The sequence below is a fragment of the Oncorhynchus keta genome, chromosome 10 (assembly GCF_023373465.1).
Source record: "Oncorhynchus keta strain PuntledgeMale-10-30-2019 chromosome 10, Oket_V2, whole genome shotgun sequence".
Taxonomy (NCBI): domain Eukaryota; kingdom Metazoa; phylum Chordata; class Actinopteri; order Salmoniformes; family Salmonidae; genus Oncorhynchus; species Oncorhynchus keta.
Window position 1 is genome coordinate 59,755,989 of NC_068430.1, and position 13,387 is coordinate 59,769,375.

Genomic DNA, 13,387 nt, shown 5'->3' on the forward strand with positions numbered 1-13,387 from the left:
AGTGCCGGGAAGGAAAAGTGGGCTACAATTATGCATGTAGGCCAACATTATAATGTAATCAAGTTCACTATGCCTACAGACTTTAGGATACATGTACTTGTTATTACTCATATCCGACATCAAAATGCTCTCAGCCCTCAGATGAAGTTGTTTCACCCCGTATGTTCTCTCGGTGCGGTCTTACTCCTGGTTCCCTATGGTTTACAACATCTCTTGGGCCTTTTGTCCCTTCCCGCAACATATGTTTGGCTCATCTGGCTTTCCACACTTCTTGTTACTTACTACCTTAAGAGTGCTTGAGAGTTAACAGGTTCTGCTGCACTATCATTATAGCTTGCAAAATTGTCTTGCAAGTTCCATTTCTTTCTGAGAAAGAGGCATACATAGTTCAAAATCTTGAATTTAAGGGGATACGGGTCATTTTAGATAGTTGGTACATAACCTTTAAATAATAGATCTAGTAAATAAGGGAAATATCACTTCTATGTGAAGGGTACAATTCAATTTGATAAAAACAGCTGTATGACCATTTGCCACAACAGATGGTCTACAAAGTGGTGTAGACATAGTGTGCTAGAAAAAAAAATGTCTACACATGTAAAAACAGATCTAGGAAGTATCACATCAAATTGCTTCCAGTCTCCCCAAAAAATTATATTTCATACATACAAAAATCTATCCGCCCTATTATCCTGCGATTACTGCGATCCCCCCTAAACTTTAGATTTCCTAAATGGATGATTATGGCTAAACAGTTTCCAGTACAGTAAAACTTGTTGGTGAAAAGAAAGCTTAAAAGGCTTTACAATTCTGAAAAGTGAAGTCTCAGCACAAAACAAAATCTATACCTTAAAACATAATCTGAATTCAAAAAGTTAAATTCTGGACTGTCGCCTCATTCATCTTAAATACAAAATGCTGGAATATAGAGCAAAAAAATGTAAATCTTAGCCTCAGTGTCAAAATACATAGTCCCATATAGATATGGTGAGGACTGTATATCTTGGCAAGCTCTCCGTTTGCGTATAAGATCAAAACAATGTCGCTGGTAGGAAACAGAAGTGTGTCACTGCCTTGACTCAGTGAGCCTATTTGACATCTCTTTCTGTCCATTGAAGGTTTTCAATAACATTTCAAGGAACTATCAGTGTGCTGACAGACATGATCTCGCGCAAAGATCGTAAGCAGTTGTTTGTGTACTTTTCCAATGTACCAGCCTCCTAGAGAAAGAAAAAGAGAGCGAGTGATAGAGAAAAGTAAGCCAAGTATCAACAACAGGTTGAGTTATGAGTACAACTTAGCTATTTAGCGAATATTAAAATGTTACGAAATTATGTTACGGGGGAAAAAAGCAAACCTGGCACAGTCGGGGCAGCATTGATGAAAGGTAATTGAACCCCATTGGCTCCTGGCTATACCATATTCTGTCACTGGTGATGACCATCTTCTTAGGATGGAGGTAGAGGGCGGTGGCATCTGATGGGATCTTGCTCAGATACTTCTCCAAGGAGGCGACTGGACAGAGGTGACTACCAGGGTTCTGAAACATGATTCCACAGCGATTCTGCCAGTTCTGCTCTTCTGCATCTTTATGGTTCTGTCTTTCCTCGTTGGAAGTCATCGTTGCATATTTTGCTCCGTTTTCATCGTACTTTATTACAAACGACTGTGGTGTTAGCCGCCTATTGCCCTCCTTTCCTCTGGGGCCAAAGTGTAACTGGATATCAAACCACACTTTGTTGACGAGCCCTCTTGGTGTGTAGGGGCTTAGCACAGGAGAGTTTTGAAGAATCTCAAGGTCTTGTGCTTTAATCACCTTAGGATGGGTAGTTTTGTCCCTGCCCTCTCGTCTGATTTTCTTTAGTACCCCAATAAATACATTATTAGAGGAGGTAAACTCACTGTCCTTCATCAAGCACCAGGCTCTGCTAAGGGGAGGGAGGTTAATGAATCTGTTCACGCCAGCCCGGATTCCGATATAGCTCGGGATACAATACTCCCCACCTTTACCCCTTCGAACAGAACAGTAAAAATCTCGCAAGAGCACATTCATTTCAGATTTCTCAATGGTTGAAAAATCCACTATCATCTGTTTCTCTGCCAGCCAGTCTTTGAAGCAGTTTATAGCCCACAAAGTTTGCTTGTTGGTTGCTTGTACAATGCTGCTCTTTTCTAGTTGATCTAATACTTCAGTGTCTACCTCTGCATGTCTTGACACCGTGGGCCTATCCGTTTCCATGTCCAGACACTCTTCTATGAGCAGATCAAATTAATCAAATGTTATGTTCGCAAATTCATCCATGGGATAACTGTGACAATGTTTTGTTAAGGCGTCAGCATGCTTCAGTTCAGATGATGGCTAGGCGAACCGAACTAGAGTGCTCGCATACTCCCTTAAAAGGACCTTTGCTTGAAAACCGAGAAAACACGGCAACAGTACTGGTTGGCGACAGTACGGTTTGTCCATTTTGAGATTCCGTAGCCATTATACGCTTCCTCAAAAGTCAGAATGAATCGAAAATAACTCAAGAAATCTCATTCATTTTGATGTTTTTGCAGAGATCTTAGTCTCACAATTTTACATCTAACTAAGACGTTTGGTCCAGTATTTCTTAATGAAACGTTTTGCATCAAAACGAGTCGTCTCTCGGTGAATGACTAAAAAAATACTTTATTGAAGAATCCCCATTGTTGACCAATCACCGAAGGGGCGTAGACTTCAGCTACAAACTTCGGCTTGCCTTAATTAAGAAAAAAAAGAAAAGAAAAAGTGTGCCCCCGAACAACTGAAAAAACCCTCACCGAAGTTCAAATCAAACAAAAATGTCAAACTCTTCTGAACTGTTTTGACTGGGAAGCATGCGGACGCCTTTACAATGTTGCAGAACGTAGAAAATGCACACAGTGATACCTTTTAGAGTGAAATCAATTACCTTTGTGTTTTTCTAGCTGATCTAATACTTCAGTGTCTACCTCTGCATGTCTTGACACCGTGGGCCTATCCGTATCCATGTTCAGACACTCTTCTACAAACAGATCAAATAAATAAAATGTTATGTTTGCATATTCATCTATTGGGTAGCCGTTACAATGTTAGTTGCGATGTTACAGAATGTAAATAATGCACAGTGATACCAAATATACTTTTAACTAACACAAGACTCTTCATCTGCGTTAGTTACAATGAGAGTAAATGAAGCACAGTGGGCAGAACAAGCAAGGAGATGGGCAGAGCTAAGCACGAGCTAGCAAGATACTATTAGCACAGTTTAGCATGTATTTGCATATTTCTGTTAGGGAAGTGTGTGTGTGTGTGCGCAAGAACTCAATTCGCCCTTGGACTCCTTCTAAACAACGTTTTTTGAAACTTTGGCAAAGCATCAAGGCTACAACATTTAGTGCAGGGGAGAGCGGGGTAAGTTGAGCCAAATCGATACTATGAGCCACCCTTGTTTCTAGGAAACCATACCAAAAAAACTAAATTGTCATCCTGTCATGGAGTCTGTCAGACAGCATCCCCTGAAAAATCTGAATAAAGCAAATATTTTAAATCGAAATTAAAGGTTTAAAAAAAGCGCAATGCCCTTTACTAGTCATATACAGTGCCTTGCGAAAGTATTCGGCCCCCTTGAACTTTGCGACCTTTTGCCACATTTCAGGCTTCAAACATAAAGATATAAAACTGTATTTTTTTGTGAAGAATCAACAACAAGTGGGACACAATCATGAAGTGGAACGACATTTATTGGATATTTCAAACTTTTTTAACAAATCAAAAACTGAAAAATTGGGCGTGCAAAATTATTCAGCCCCTTTACTTTCAGTGCAGCAAACTCTCTCCAGAAGTTCAGTGAGGATCTCTGAATGATCCAATGTTGACCTAAATGACTAATGATGATAAATACAATCCACCTGTGTGTAATCAAGTCTCCGTATAAATGCACCTGCACTGTGATAGTCTCAGAGGTCCGTTAAAAGCGCAGAGAGCATCATGAAGAACAAGGAACACACCAGGCAGGTCCGAGATACTGTTGTGAAGACGTTTAAAGCCGGATTTGGATACAAAAAGATTTCCCAAGCTTTAAACATCCCAAGGAGCACTGTGCAAGCGATAATATTGAAATGGAAGGAGTATCAGACCACTGCAAATCTACCAAGACCTGGCCGTCCCTCTAAACTTTCAGCTCATACAAGGAGAAGACTGATCAGAGATGCAGCCAAGATGCCCATGATCATTCTGGATGAACTGCAGAGATCTACAGCTGAGGTGGGAGACTCTGTCCATAGGACAACAATCAGTCGTATATTGCACAAATCTGGCCTTTATGGAAGAGTAGCAAGAAGAAAGCCATTTCTTAAAGATATCCATAAAAAGTATTGTTTAAAGTTTGCCACAAGCCACCTGGGAGACACACCAAACATGTGGAATTAGGTGCTCTGGTCAGATGAAACCAAATTGAACTTTTTGGCAACAATGCAAAATGTTATGTTTGGCGTAAAAGCAAAACAGCTCATCACTCTGAACACACCATCCCCACTGTCAAACATGGTGGTGGCAGCATCATGGTTTGGGCCTGCTTTTCTTCAGCAGGGACAGGGAAGATGGTTAAAATTGATGGGAAGATGGATGGAGCCAAATACAGGACCATTCTGGAAGAAAACCTGATGGAGTCTGCAAAAGACCTGAGACTGGGACGGAGATTTGTCTTCCAACAAGACAATGATCCAAAACATAAATTAAAATCTACAATGGAATGGTTCAAAAATAAACATATCCAGGTGTTAGAATGGCCAAGTCAATTTCCAGACCTGAATCCAATCGAGAATCTGTGGAAAGAACTGAAAACTGCTGTTCACAAATGCTCTCCATTCAACCTCACTGAGCTCGAGCTGTTTTGCAAGGAGGAATGGGAAAAAATTCCAGTCTCTCGGTGTGCAAAACTGATAGACATACCCCAAGCGACTTACAGCTGTAATCGCAGCAAAAGGTGGCGCTACAAAGTATTAACTTAAGAGGGCTGAATAATTTAGCAATTTTGCCCAATTTTTCAGTTTTTGATTTGTTAAAGTTTGAAATATCCAATAAATGTCGTTCCACTTGTTGTTGATTCTTCACAAAAAAAATACAGTTTTATATCTTTGTTTGAAGCCTGAAATGTGGCAAAAGGACGCAAAGTTCAAGGGGGCCGAATACTTTCTCATGGCACTGTATTAGCAGAGTGATATAGCCGTCTGCAGCGAGTGCAAAACTAATTCTGCGCTCAAGATACTGCATGTTCTTCTCAACATATTGGTGGTAAGTGGAAGTTCTAAACTGATGCTTCAGATTTATACCACCAGTGACTTATCTGATATATTTTGTCTGTGGTGATACTTTTGAGAGTGAACGTGATGAAGTAGCCTTGAGGTTATTCCATATTAACTTAATCACCTTTTTGTATTGAAATCAAACTTTATATACATGCTGATAGTAGAAATGATGAGGATGTGAATATTGGACCTAAATGACCAACCACAGTGGATAGAGGTGCTCAGTTTTCCCATTTTGGACCCCCTAGTCTATCATGAAATACCCCCATCTCTGTCATTAATAAAGATAATACGTTTGTTTTCAATATCATTTGAAAGCTTAAAAACACAGGACCGTAAAACTATTTAATATTGTTGTAAATGAAAATGTCAATTTTATAATCTACATGTCAAAGCTATATGATAGCAAATTATTGATACAATCCTTATTTTATGTTTCAGCTCCAGTTAGTATTAATTGAATAATCCACTCAAATGTTTAGTTGCTTTTTTTCTTCTTCATTGGTGCACTGTTGATACAGTTCCAAATTGTTTTGCATGTCAGCAATCAAGTTGTCAAAATATAGCAAAGTGTGTTGTGCCACATCATCATGATGCATTTTACATCACCACAATATAAAACTGTAGATTTTGATTGTACAGAACCTTAAGCCTAAATATATTAGTTATACCTGTGGTTTTTATTCTCTTTTGTGCTTGAGTGGTTGCACTGTCTTCAGCTTCGATTAGATCTCCACCTGTGTGATAAATGGCACACGGGTGAGAACTGCAAATATACAATGTGGCACTTCCCCCCCGAAAAAACTAATAAAATCGAGCCTCTTTCCATATCCGGGACTAAAAAGCACTTTCATTAGAGATTCCCAAGAGAGCATGCTTTTTAGGCCCGGACTACTCTGTCAGGGTAACTGGCTCCTAATGCTTACCTCTCCACATTTTTCTTTTTGGCCTTTGCATTTCTTGGTCCTGGGCCTCAGAGGAGTCAGAGGTTTCATCCATTGGTGCAGGGGTTCCCACTGGATTGTTTTGTGTGGAGGGTTTGCCTGGCTGTATTGGTGAGGGGATTTTGGGCTGTATTGGTCTGGGGATTTTGGGCTGTATTGGTCTGGGGATTTTGGGCTGTATTGGTGTGGGGGTTCCGTTCATGCAGATGGATGTGGGGATTCCGTTCAGGCAGATGTATGTGGGGATTCCATCTAGCTTGGTTGGTGTGGAGGGTTTGCCTGGGTCTGTTGGTGTGGGGAGTCCGTCTAACTCGGCTGGTGCAGGGGTTCCCACTGAATTAATTGGTGAAGGGGTTCCCAATGTTTTGGTTGATGTGGAGTGTTTGCCTGGCTTAGTTAGTGTGGTGATTTTGTTCAGGCTGATGGATGTGGGAATTCCATCTGGCATAGTTGGTGCAGGGGTTCCTGATGGATCCATTGCTGTAGGAGTTCCCACTAGATTGGTTGGTGTAGGGATTCCCACTGGAATGGCTGGTGTGCAGGATTTGCCTGGCTCTGTTGGTGTGGGGATTAGGTTCAGTTGTAAAGATATGGGGATTCCGTCTCGATTGATAGTTGTAGGGGTTCCCACTGGATTGATAGTTGTAGGGGTTCCCACTGGATTGATAGTTGTAGGGGTTCCCACTGGATTGATAGTTGTAGGGGTTCCCACTGGATGGATAGTTGTAGGGGTTCCCACTGGATTGATAGTTGTAGGGGTTCCCACTGGATTGATTAGTGTGTTGGGTATGCCCGTTTCTGTTGGTATTACGTTCAATTGGATGGAGATGGGAATTCTGTGTAGCTCTGTCGATGCTGAGGTTCCCACTGGATCGACAGTTGTAGGTGTTCCCTCTACCTCGGCTGGTGCGGGGGTCCCATCTGGCTCTGGAGACACTGGGGAGCACTGACATTGGGACTCTGTGCCGAGTGTGACTGCATTATAAAGAATGATAGTTATTCAAATAATCACTGCAATGAGCATCAGAAGCTTTTATTTACATGTCAAATAAAGAAACATGAGGTACACTACCGAGAAACCCAAAGCTCATCTTCAAGCTTAACTACAGTGAGTTATGGTTACAAAGACTAAACAAAACATAGAGATCTGGAAAATACTGACTATACATGGGGTTCATTAATGCCATAAAAATGGTTTCTCTTCCCAGGTTCCTTTAATCTTTTCTTACCTCTTCATTTTTTTAATTTTAAACATTGGACCCCACAACCATGTAATTTGCCTGGTGTAATAAATCCCATCGTATTTGTAAAAGCCCAAGGAAAATGTCGGCCTAGGACTACCAATCTTTAAAACATTAATACTGGGCTGATAAATTTCCCCGATAAATTGGACACTAATGCCCCCCTGTGGCTAAATATTGAAGTCAAGACCGCAACAAAATCCTCTCTTCCAAGCCATGCATTTTTTTTTAAAATATATATTTTTAAACTAGGCAAGTCAGTTAAGAACAAATTCTTATTTAAAATGCTGGCCTACCCCAGCCAGACACCTCCCTTAACCCGGACGACGCTGGGCCAATTGTGCGCCGCCCTATGGGACTCCCAATCACGGCCAGTTGTGATACAGCCCGGGATTGAACCAAGAATCGAACCAGGGTCTGTAGTGATGCGTCTAGCACTAAGATGAAGTGCCTTAGACTTCGTTTGAGAAATGTATTAGGCACCATAAACACCTCTGTATACACATCAATATGTTTTAATGATTATTTTGTTCCATCCAGGTCTGATAAGGTATTTGTTGAGTAGGGGGAGAAGGGACTGGCCACATTATAACATATAGATAAACAATTTGCATCATTCATCCATTTACAGAACACATTTGAACTCTGCCATTTCTTATGCTATTTACACGTAAAACACTAAGGGAAGAATAAAAATTTTGAAACTCTCTCCTCCCTGTACAACATTTATTTTATTACCCGCTAAAGTTCCCTCTCAACTCAAAACACCTCGTCTCACAGTCCGTCTCCTTTTTCTTGAACTATACGGAGGCCTCTACTAGTCACCCCAAGGAGACCTAGGGTAGCTAAAGAGTTCAATATTGAGATCTCAGACGATATCTGGGGAGAAGCCCTGTCTAGAATTTCACTCTTGTTCCATCAATGGAAAATATAAATTGATACAAAGTAGCGCATACTTTGCAAAAACCAAACTACATAGAATTTATCCCCAGGTCTTCCCACTGTGTGACAGATGTAAAGCCTCAGAGGGTTCATGACTTTTGTGGTATTCAGAAGGTATAGAAGAGGGCCATTGAACCTAACCCAGAACTTGCTGTCGTCGGCGGCTCAGAGACCGTTTTAAAATCATCCTACGGAGAAACAACAGGCTCTGATGTTTGGTATGGTGGCAAGTCACCCACCCCCCCCTTGCTTCCAAAGATGGCTATCAAAAATTATTAACACCATAAACATGGAAAATATTTGTTTTTACAAGACTATTCCCCCAACAGATTTCTCAATAAACGTATGTAAATTGTAAAGTATTTTGTCTGTTATGTCTTTTTTGTTATGTGTCGGATGCCAGTAAGAATAGTTGTCCCCATTGGCGTCGGATCCTAATAAATCAAATCAAGATTTCGTTTCCGTTTCCGTTTCTGGATAGAGGTATGAATGGTTATTGTTGTTGTAACCGTCATAGTTGTCACTTAAAGAAAATATTCACAGATTTCTAACGTTATATCATCATATTGCATAGCTCAGATACACATGAAAACATTAAATGACCCCGGGAATTGATAAAACAGCATTTAGATGCACAAATACAAAATAACATTCAACATGGGTGAATCTTTCCTTGATGCAATATTCTACTTTATGTCTGGCAGCGGAGTTTGAGTAATAAATTGTAAAAGAAAATCCTTCTAAAATAAAATATTTAAAAAAGAAAAAAAACATGGAACATGAGGTACACTTACCATTCAGAAGACCTAAATAAATGTTTCTCAATGTTTCAATAGAGCCCGTTTCTTTTATGACTTGGGGGTGAGGGCAAAAGGAATCCATATCGATAAGTTTTGTTCCCTGTCTCCTTTTTCCAAGCAGGAGAAGGGGAACAAATCCTAGAGTGTGTAATTTGTAGAGCTGAAACACAGAATCAGACATTTAGATTTAAAGTAGTAGCTAGTCTAGAATTGAAAAAATATTATTATTATTATTATTATTGTTTAACATTTATATGGATGGGGAGGGGGAACACTTACCAATACTTTTGTGGAAGTCAATATCTGAGAGCTATTATTATAGTGGGCGCAATCATTGTGTCCCCATTCGTAATCATACTTCTTCATTGCTTGTAACAACTTCTTCTCTTTTGGGTGGTTAAAGAAACAACTGTTGCAGGTCTTACTAAACACAGTGGTTTGTGTCTGACACTGTATACACAGTGATCCTGACATTTCATCCCTTTTAAAATCTGAAGAGAGAAATGATAAGCAGTTTAGTCATGCCAACTACCACAATTAGCTAGATAGTTAGACATCTAGCTAACAAGCCATGTAAATACTGTAAAAAAGGCAACACAGTAACTGGGCAGGGGGTTCTAACTTCAGTCCAGGGGAACGTCAGCTAATTAGCAAATATAAAACTACAAATTAGATAGCTGGGCAGAGCACTGTCATCCAACTGAACCAGGCAAAGGTACACATCACATAGGATAGGATATCCTAAAAAATGGCAATGGAAAACATCTAAAACAAACGAAAAATGAAGAAGACTGCTCGCAGCCAGCAACATTTGGAGTCTATTCAGCAGTCATAACTGAAAAAAAAAACATTTTGCAACGGGAAACGTTTTGCAACAAAAACTAGTTTATATTGGACGAATTCAGGTAGGCCCATTCCGTTAGGTTCCTAGTGAAAACATTCCATGCTTTTGTAGCATAGCAACAAGGTCTTTGTTTTGAACAGTTCTAGGTCTAGCAAACGCGCTCTCCAGTGGGTAGATTAATAAAATAAAAAATAATCTTAGTTTTTTAAAATTGTTATCTTTAAGGTAGATGTTGTTCACATTTCATAGTAGTACACATATGACCGTGCAATATGATGAATATAGTCACAGGTAAATGGGTGGCCAGACGCCATTTTCCTGTGACTATATTATTGATATAGCACGGCCTGTCTTAACGTTACTCTTCTTCTAAAACCCTTTAGAACATGTATAAAACGCAACATAATCAATATTTCTTACCGTCTCGAAATGAAAATATAGTTAGTTACTAGCTCAGAGATCTCGGAGTTGACTTTGCCCCTCTACTGTTCTTGCTGAAATGATTCGAATTTTCTAAACGTTTACTGCCTGCTGCTGGTAGTAATAATAATAAAACAATGACTTCCGGTTTTGAGCCTTCAAAATAAAAGCGCTGCTTTGAATAAAAGTTTAAATTATATTTTAATTCGTACCGCTGTCTGAAATTGTTCAAATTCAATACGTTTTCTTCATTGGCCATGTTAACAAGCTACTGCTACAGGGCTACACAGTAAGTGAGCACGGTTACATGCACACCATAATATGTGCATGTGACTGTGGATAGTCAGATTAATATAGGGTAATATCGAGTAATATGGGGTAACTAGCCCCCCCCCCACACACACACACACAAAAGCACATTTTGGTAAAACAAAAACAAAAAATTGGTATGTGGATGATAGTTTGTTTGCCTAAACATTACCATGAAGGGAAATAAGTAGCTACACTATAACAGTGACAAACGGTGCCCAGGGCCTACATAAAACTGTCCCAACAGCAGAGCTTTCTTTTCAGCACCATGGAATGAATCCTTACCATTGCTCGGTATAGCTGATACGGCTGACTTGTTTAAACAAATGTGGTTTCTACTGACAATTTAGATGTACCAACTATGGCATAACGGGACAACAAGTGGATAATAGGCAATCTGTAATTTCGATTAAAACATTAATGAGTGAGCTAGGATGGGCTTAGTCAATATAACTATTTTTTCAGCACTTTTGAAATGTACAGTGACAGAATTCAGAACATGGACCGTTCTTACAGTGTTCTCCCAGTACACCAAGTCAGAACCGTAGGATTAATAAAGGGGCCATACAAACAGACAATGAAAGCTCTTACAATATTTGATGATTACATTTCTCTAAAACAGGCTAGAGGCTACATATGTTCCACCAAATCAGAACAATAGGCTAAGGTATGAGGGGGAAAGTGACCAACTTATTAGGGTGAGGTACATGGGCTACTAACAGCTTACTACACAAGATACACTTAGTATTACTTTTGTTTTAGCTACACTATACACTACTGGTCAAAAGTTTTGGACCACTTACTCATTCAAGGGTTTTTCTTTATTTTTACTATTTTCTACATTGTAGAATAATAGTGAAGACATCAAAACTATGAAATAACACATATGGAATCCCGTTGGCACCAAAAAAAGTGTTAAACAAATCAAAATATATTTTATATTTGAGATTCGTCAAATAGCTACCCTTTGCCTTGATGACAGCTTTGCACACTCTTGGCATTCCCTCAACCAGCTTCACCTGGAATGCTTTTCCAAAAGTCTTAAAGGAGTTCCCACATATGCTGAGCACTTGCTGGCTGCTTTTCCTTCACTGGATTGACAGCATGGCCAATGTATTCAACCTTCTCTGGCACATGGTGTTGAGTGTTTATCCTTTTAAGCTTGGAAAAGAGACCCTTAAACCCAGACTTCGATCACACATCCACCCCACTGAATAGCAGACTAGTGATTGCTTTGCAACTCTTGCAGTTAGCCAATGATTCCTTCCAAACCACTCATTGTTGAATTTGCAATTTCCAACTTATTGTGTAATGTTTATGTCCAATGGCAGATTAGCACTGATACGTTTTAGCTATAATTTATCTTCATATGACAAGGATTGAAAAGGATTTGCCAGTAGATTGTCGACGTGATTCGTGATGATGACTGCTTGTCTAGCTTGCTAGCTGAGATTTTGAAAGTATGACGTTGACATGATCAGTCCAATCAAGCTACGGTAGATAACGTGATTTGACGTAATTTTATCTGTGGCCAATGACCTTGAGCCTTCTTGGATGGGTCCTTCTAAAGTAACACTATGGCAGCACTCAAGGCGCTTGAATTTTCGAGCTCTCCCCGTAGATTTTGCGGTGAAGTAGTGTCCCCATTAGTGACAGAACACTGAGCCAATCACGGTGCAACAAAATAACTTTACCAACCCCTATGCTCTGTATTTTCTGCTGGCTGTGCCACCACCACAGAAAGCAGAGAGCTAGGCTGAAACACCTGCCTTTTGGAGCTGCCTTACTCAAGAAAGCAAAAAAGAGACCATGTTTGTATGCAGCTTTAGTGCCATTTTTTTTTACATTGTATATGTGACACGCATTAATGCCAGAATGACATGCAAAACAGGTAAGCCCCCCCTCCACCAAACAAAGGTCTGTTCTTATACCACAGCTAAGGGCTGTTCTTTGTGGTATCTGGAAAACATACCACAGCTAAGGGCTATGTCTTGTTGGCCAGATACCATAAAGAACAGCCCTTAGCCATGGTATATTGGCCACAGTGTTATCCCGTCATTCAGGGCAGGTGGGGCAAAGCTGTCATATAGGCAAAGGGTGGCTATTTGCAGAATCTCAAATATAAAATATGTTTTGATATGTTTAACATTTTTTTTAGTTACTACGTGATTCCATATGTGTTATTTCAGAGTGTTGATGTCTTCACTATTATTCTACATTGTAGAAAATAGTAAAAATAGGTTTTCTAAAACGTTTGACCGGTAGTGTATATATGAGTGAATTACATAACATGTAAAACTTTAAAACTGCAACATTTTCTCTCTGCCTCATGCCAAAATGTATAGAATTGCATGAAATTAACTCTAAAAGGTCAATTGTTTTCTTCTGAAAAATACAATACTGAGAAACACTTAGGGCCCCAAAAAACCTCTGACTGTATGTGTGGTTATAGAGCTCGTCAGCTTGTAGTCCTAAAAAAAAAGGAAATGAGTTATCAGGATGTGACAAGGTCTCTTTCACCTGTCTTTGTGCTTGTCTCCACCCCCCTCCAGGTGTTGCGCATCTTCCTCATTATCC

General features: G+C 39.8%; 1 protein-coding gene across 2 annotated transcripts; it reads right to left on the bottom strand.

The window, feature by feature from the left end:
- Nucleotides 1–713: 713 nt before the first annotated feature.
- Nucleotides 714–10,623, bottom strand: LOC118389092 (proteoglycan 4-like). Of its 2 annotated transcripts, XM_035778825.2 has the most exons (8): nt 10,502–10,623; nt 9,517–9,728; nt 9,232–9,397; nt 6,237–7,229; nt 5,982–6,047; nt 2,934–3,026; nt 1,358–2,253; nt 714–1,220 (listed from the first exon to the last, which is right to left on the bottom strand). In XM_035778825.2, the coding sequence occupies exons 2-8, from the start codon at nt 9,709–9,711 to the stop codon at nt 1,134–1,136; spliced, it is 2,496 nt and encodes an 831-aa protein (XP_035634718.1). In that variant the 5' UTR covers nt 9,712–9,728; nt 10,502–10,623; the 3' UTR covers nt 714–1,133. The 2 variants fall into 2 exon arrangements, with proteins under 2 accessions (XP_035634718.1, XP_035634719.1); XM_035778826.2 differs by lacking the exon at nt 2,934–3,026.
- Nucleotides 10,624–13,387: the final 2,764 nt, after the last annotated feature.